The following is a 7,406-nucleotide window of genomic DNA, read 5'->3' as shown; positions in this document are numbered from 1 at the left end:
TGTGATTTTTTCGCGCAAGTGCCAATCCATGGGAGAGCCTGATCTGTTGCTGTGCAGTGCTCATTCATGAGGAGGGTCCTCCATGATGACGTGGGTGAAGTTTTGGTTCTCCAAGAAACGTTTGCTGGCCCTAATATGCCGGGAGTGGCTCAATGTATGAGCGAAGAGCAGCCCTGCTCTGCATATCCTGGTGTACAGTGCCATCGATGGCATCGATAAGATAGCTGAGCATAGAATTGAATACATCGCTGATCAGGATCAGCTGAGATATACTACTTGATGCACTGCTTGTTCACCAAGCTTATCCGAGTTGAGACCTGCGACTCATGGGTTGCGTATGATCTCCATTACTTTTGTTGCAGGTGGGCCTGTGGCCTTGACGGAAATCAATGCGCATCGTCGGCAGTTCCCTTCGCTCACACAAGTAGACATGCAACGCGCTGTCATGTCAGCATTGCAAAGCGGCGACAATCAACAGAACGTCCTTCGCGTAGAGTCCACCAAGATGGCGGATAGCAACGACCTTGACGATTGGATCCTTAGGAATATTGATCACCGCAGCTCTCGTATTGCTTATGTGACAACTCTCACTGCGTGTGCTCAACCCTTCTCATATGCCCACAGCACCCCTCAAGTGAGCTTGGGAGACATATTTTCAGCAAACATCAAATAGTTCGAGTGCACGTGGGCAGGAGGTATGGGACCGGGGCCCCGTTTACCGTTGTAATACACCGGAGTCGGTGCCTGTGCATGTTCGGGTCCGTGGCACATGAGGCTAGTCCAATCGGGACCAACCTGCGAGGTTGTGGTGACAAGCTTCCCATGAGAATCTATGAACCGCCGAATAAATTATCAGCATCATACAATGACGCGTCATTGAGAAAGGATCGAGCAAAAACTGGAATGTTTCGATGCACGGAACATCATGTGCAAGGCATGTTGACGGCACCTCGTGAGATTGAGGACCTGAATGCATCACCCCCTGTGCAGGCTTGCAAAATATAAGCTTGTGTATCATGGTACCACATGGAATGACATGCGCTTTCATACCAGCGGGATACACGCAGGGCAGTCACCAAAGTGCATGTACAGAAGACGTCTTTGCACACATCGGCAGCCAACGAAAGCTCAAGAGGTCTTGAGACACACGCCGCTGCAGGTGTCGATGAACACTCTCGGCTGGGTCGCTGCTGGTGAACCTTCACCCTCTCTCAAGTGCTCTGTGTTCTGACCAGTCACGCGGCAGCCATGGAACCAAATGCAGAGCACTTGAGTGGGTAAATCACGCCAGCAATCACACCGACAAGAGCTCCCATGCACACCTGCAAGGGCGTGTGTCCCAACACCTCTTTGAGCTTTCGTTGGCTGACGACGTGGCCCTTGAGCAGCTCACTGACGACGAGGTTGAGCACTTCAGCCTGGGTGCCTGCATGACGCCTCACTCCTGCTGCGTCGTACATGACGATGAGACTGAAACACAACGCCATCGCAAAGAGGGAGCTGCCAAAACCGTGCGTCATTCCCATTGCCGTTGTTACGCTCTGCATGGCACAGTGCCGTCAACATCGTCCGTGGCAGGGTCATGACAATGTTACTGCAGCATGATATTATGTATCGTTTCCCAACACTACCACATCCACATGCAACTTGGCAACTCCAAGCACTACTTGGGAATCAATCACATGATATGCAACCCACACAGGGCTGTGCAACAGCGTAGATGGCTGCCCATATGTTGGATCGGCACCTTTCAATTGGACGCTACAAATACGGATGTCTGGTACCAGACGTACGTTTTTGTACAGGCTTGAAAACACAGCAGTGCATGATACAATTCCATCACCTGACGTGCAGCACGGCAAGGCAACGAAAGTCAAGAAAAGCTTGTTTTGCCACAGCCATCATCTCTGGTCTGAGCGCTGCATGGCTGCAAAGCCACTTGCATGAAATCTTTGCATGCCGATTCCAGTGATATTCCAGTGAAGCAGACAGTTCGACAAGCGTGCAACATGATCCCCTGAAAACGCTTGGAGTTCAGTAGGAGCTCCTCGACCATCAATCACTCGCACCGAAATGCACCCTCTATGCCGCATTCATCTCCTCGTAATATGCTGATGGCTGATCGTGTGAGCCGATGCTGCTAATGCGCGTTTAGGAAGGGAGTGTCACAACAACCTGTGCCATGGCTTCTACTTTTTGCAACCCTCACAAGGAAAGACATGCCGTAGTATCACATAATAGCAGCAAGATTCGTGCATGCATCCCCTGCATATTGCCACAAGCCTGGGGCGGACGCTTACACGACTGGCAGAGATGACATGTGACTTCGAGCAAGCTGGTAGGCAGTGTCGACTTTCATTATGATATCATGCAAGTTGCAACGCTACATCGCTACCACTGCGGAGATTGTTCTATACTTCAACTTGCCTTGAGGAACATGTGTACTACGTACAAAGTGGCGCACCATGCAAAGCGCAGAGTGTGAAGATGGCATGCCCCCAGAAGCAATCATCATCGAGAAGTCCCAGGTGCCTTTTTTGTAGTAATTGGTGAAAACTTTTGCAAACTGTGCAACAAACCATCCCCAGAAGCCAGACATGAAAATCACGTTGGACGATATGTCTGCCCAAAATGCGGGCATCATTGCCGCCATGCCCAGTTGTTGGTTCTGAGACTGCCACCTGAAAACAAATAACATTCAATCCTCTTCGGCGCATGGTTCAGGTAGCGGCCAGTGCATGAGATGTGGGACTGCACAATTGTTGCTCTGCAGTACGAAGTTGCAGAGCTGAGAACTTTGTGGTTCCAATAGAAGTTTGGAACCACAAAGTTCCTAACGTGAAGTAATGGGCGACATGATAGGTGACACGAGCATGCGCAACATCCAATAATGGCGCTGATTGCTGCAAGGTGCTCAAACCCTGCATGACAGGCACGCCGCATTCCATGACAGAGCGCACAATCAAATCGAAAACGACGGTAAACGTTTAAACTATTTCAGTGAATCCCTGTTAAGCGGGACACCAGCCCTGTGGACGTCCATGGCAAAGCTTGCGGGGGCGACAAAAAACCCTACCGCATGACATGGCGCAGCAAACTCTATTATAGGGCCCTTACAAAGTGTGGAGCGTTCAATAAACATCCAAGATTATACATGATGAAAAGGAATTATGCTGCTTGAGCACTGCACCACTGCATAACGGAAGCAACGATTCCTGCCCCGACTTGGCACACACCTTCGATCTACGAATCAAACTACAAAACCCCTATGGCGAAAGCCTACGAACGCAGTGCATGGGTAAATTTCCATGCCTCTAACGCAGTGAACTAATTGAACAGTAGCCAAGCTTGACGGTGGTTCAATGACAATATACTGCGCTCACAATCGCAAAGTACAACTCCTACTACCCAAACTCGTCAACGCAACGGCAACGACAGGATACCGAGCAATACGAATCGTTGCAAAATCAATTCAGGCGGACGGTCGACATGAGGAGTGAACAGAGCGAAATAATATCGCACCTGGGGGCCTGCTGACTGGATTTCGCTTCCTCTGCACCCAGTTTGCAGTGCTCCAACCATGACAAGCATGTCAAGCCAAACATGACTATATGGGCAAACATATATGAAAACCAAGATGGCGGATCAACATAACCTGTCTCATGCGCGTGCTGACAGCAGCACTGAACATGCCGAGACACAAACGCTGAATCGACCTCGCAAACGCCATGTGTCTGCGATGTGCAGCGAGGGTTGAGATAAACATATAAACTGCTTTTGAACCCCTGACGGGGCACGATGAAACGTGGAGCATGCGCTCCAGACACGCTTGTCTGGGCGCTGCTGTGAAGGCGTTGCATGACCATGAGCGCCAATTGTACCTTGACACACAACAAATCGGAATCAGGAGACTGGCACCTGGGCGCGCCAGTGCTGGGATAAGGCGGGCCTGCAGCTTAGCACTGCGGCCTGGAACACGATTCATGCGACGATCCCCGGGATGTGAAAGTTCCCGCCAAGCATCTCAATTCGAGACCTTGCTTCATCCATCCCCTCACCCCCACGCTATAGATGCATCGCCAATTGGCATTGCTTCGTCCTCGACATTGTTGACGCACGGTTGGTCTCAGAATAAGCCAAGAGTGCGAGTCAGTTCTGTATTTACCTTTAGCGCCAAATTAGGACTGCATCCTGTCGTGATTTAGCGGCACGCGACATTGCGACGTCCTACCGGTACATTGATTGGACCCATTCGCTCAAGACTGTAGCAAGATCGGTTTGTTCCGGTGAGCAGTCAGCTGCTGAAGTCACGAATTGTCCTTGGTGGACCTCTTGATTTCGCGCCACACCTCATGGGCATCATGCGAACGCTTCAACCTCACAGCTCCTTCAGGGTGTCATTTATTAGAGGAGTTGTGTCTCGTCCGTTCTGTGGCGTTCAGCATGCATGTCGCGCAGAAGGAGAAAAAGCGCCTGAGCGGGTGCGTTTGCTTGCTTGCGATATGTGGTTGTCATCGGAGCCTTTGGCACCTTGGAAGCCGCTCGTATATGTATGCTGCCTTGACGTGCCTCTCCAAAACAACAATCATGCCGAAACAGGCTTGTGGAAACACTGATCGCGGGCAATGGGTGCTCTTGCACAAACGGCATGTTCAATTCACGCAGCGTATAGCAGACCAAGGCTGTGTTATCTATTATGTATTGTCTTAGCAGTTCGCTTCTTCCAAGTGCATGTCGGAGTAGGCCCAAATCGATGCTGCAAGCTACATGGTTCGTGGGGGGGAGGGGGGGGGGCATGTACAGGCTCGCAACAGCGGTCTATCCCCAAGGAGTGGCAGAATGTTGTCGATGCATGTAGAAGCTCTGACGCTTATCTGTCGCCGGGGGATGGCAGGTAGAGGCACATGCATCCAGCTTACCAGGTTCCCAGGGTCATTGCACTGCATCTTCGTCCACTAGGCTACGTCATAGCTTGGCACGTGCCTGTGCCGTATACTGAACAAAATTATACTGAACGAGTCTAAAAGACGTGGAGTCTGTGCACCCTGCTTCGTACGCTGGACGCACGGTGAGATTGGCCAGGAACAGAGGGGCAGTCCTTGACCACGGCTTGCTCTTGATCCTGACTATGTACTGGCTGTGATGTGCATTGCACCAGCTCCATCACCACACCGATGTTGCAAGTGCTCTTCGATTCTGCAAGGCAGAGCACTACAGGCAGGCTTGCAGGTCACGGAGGTGAGCGAGGAAGTGCCAGTCTGGGTGAAGCGGGAAGCGGAGAAGAAGCTTCAAGATGCAGACCCTGACAGTGGCCTGCCCTTTGGAGTCCTTCTCGTGCTCAGTACCCTTGTTGCCATCGCAGCGGTGCGTTTCATCTTCTCCTCCTCCCCGTTGCAGGGTGATCACACCAGGTCCACATTACTGTACTTGTCCTGAACGATGTTTGGGCCACACCACCGGTCCACCACCGCCCTAGAGGACGCATGGCATGCTTGCCACGATTTACAAAAAAAAAATGAGTTTTCTGATAGTTGGGGTGCACAGAATGATTACGGAGTCATGCAATTGGATCATCTCGAGGTCACAACACATGTGTTGGCTGTACGATGTCTTTGCAGGCAGCGAAAAATGTTGTACCCATAAGGCACAGTGCATGCTTTACATCCCTTCACCTGGCGACTTGGTCCGAGACGTTTGGCTCAGCGCCGTAAGTTTCCAGCTCGACCATGACTCGCATGAACCTTTGCTGCTGGAAGGGTGGATTGGTCATGCAAGTCGTGTCAGCTTGTGGCGCATTTGTCTGACTGCCATTTTTTTGCTTTCGTTGCGACTCGGTGATCCATGCTGCGGACATAGTGACGTTCATTGTGCATAAAATGAAGGCGCCCCTGAATCGTTTATTGACACAGGGTTATGGAAACCCCCCATGGTAGTCTGTCCCCCATACTTGACCCCCCATGTTTTGCTTCTGCTTTGGTATATAATGCTTTCTATTTGCAACAAAAAGGCATTACAAAGGGCCTTGCATCCATACAGATCGGCGCAGTCATGTCATTCAGAAATCTAATCTCCTCTCCGTTGCTTGCAGATCGGATCAATTTTTGAGTATGCGAACCAGAACCCCATCTTTGGCGAGATAGGTCCAGACAGCCCACTTTACACCCCAATTCTAGCATTTTTTGCTCTTACGGGACTACCAACCGCAGGATTCTTGTTCTTCAAGGCAGTTGAGTCAGCCAACAAAGCTGCAGAGCGTATGGACAAAGTGGATGGATATTGAGCACTTTTTCTGAAGCCGCGTACGTTATATTTACGAGACTTGTTTGCCTTTGAATTGTAACTTGCGACTTGTTATACTGCTTTCTGGGTCAAGGGTCGGCAATATAGTGCTAGGGTTTGCCTCTGGCACTTTCTTGGCAGTGCCATCCTATCTTGGGACAGGCTTGGAAGGCGCTTGATTGGTGAGGTGTCCCTGTGAGAACCTGTGGCCGAGGCTGCGCCGCAGCCCTGGTTTCCGCCACGTGAGTGAGATGCAGAGGCTTCAAGACCATTCCACAAGCTTTCGGTGTGCTTGTCGTCAGTCAGCGCCCCAGCCCACTGTGCTGGACAGCGGCTCACCTTCACATGCTAGCTCGCCCTGATGAAGGGGTCAATTGTGAAAAATGTTGTGCGGGGTCTCAAGCAACATCAATATAACCATGATCAACATCGGTACCAACATCACCATTTGTCGTCGAGTCCAACACCTGGCACATGTTATCCACATTGGTGGCAAGTCGTACATTCAGCTTGAATTGCCGCCACTTTGGAAGCGCCCATTTTCGGCACCACCGCGACGGTGAATGTTCACTTGGCACTTGCCGTTTTAGCATACAGCACGTTTGATAGCCGCTGCTGCAGCGTTGGGTACCCGCAGCAAGGAGCTGTTCCCCTAGGGCTGGCTCCACATGTTCAGTGCTTGTGCAACCGGAAGCTTGACGTCGACTCCACAAGTCAATCTTGATCTCAAAAGCTTGAAAGCTAGCGAGCCGTGCGTAATGAATACCAGTATGCGCAGGTTGGCAGTCAGTATCGTTGAGCCTGGAACACACATGTGCACGAACGGCTTCCGAACGCATGAGTAACGCATGGATACGACGCAGCGCATTTCGCAGTGGAATGAGCAGCTGAGCTCGCTCGTTCAGAGCCTCGAGATGACCGATGAGTACAATGGAATACTATAGCCGAGCCTGCCCAGGTATGCGAATGTGAATCCTTGTCTCTCGATTTCTATTGTCTGGCGAGTACGATGGTAAGGAAACAGATAGCGTCTCCGAATGTTTGCGAGACCTGGAAGACTTGATAACTATTGTTTTCTCCCGGCAGAGAGGTCGCAGTCATGGACATTGGGGACTCCAGATGCAGTT

At 51.0% G+C, this 7,406-nt stretch overlaps 1 protein-coding gene across 1 annotated transcript; it reads left to right on the top strand.

Annotated features, from left to right (window-relative positions):
* The first annotated feature begins 5,142 nt into the window (after positions 1-5,142).
* LOC149810609 (uncharacterized) lies at positions 5,143-6,280 on the top strand. Its single transcript, XM_089994165.1, has 2 exons — positions 5,143-5,364; positions 6,089-6,280. The coding sequence occupies exons 1-2, from the start codon at positions 5,143-5,145 to the stop codon at positions 6,278-6,280; spliced, it is 414 nt and encodes a 137-aa protein (XP_089850291.1).
* The last annotated feature ends 1,126 nt before the right edge of the window (positions 6,281-7,406 follow it).

This window comes from Nuphar pumila, unplaced genomic scaffold (assembly GCF_984573655.1).
Source record: "Nuphar pumila unplaced genomic scaffold, dmNupPumi1.hap1.1 HAP1_SCAFFOLD_251, whole genome shotgun sequence".
Taxonomy (NCBI): domain Eukaryota; kingdom Viridiplantae; phylum Streptophyta; class Magnoliopsida; order Nymphaeales; family Nymphaeaceae; genus Nuphar; species Nuphar pumila.
The sequence above is the reverse complement of the archived record's forward strand: the minus strand, read 5'-3'. Positions and strand labels throughout refer to the sequence as shown.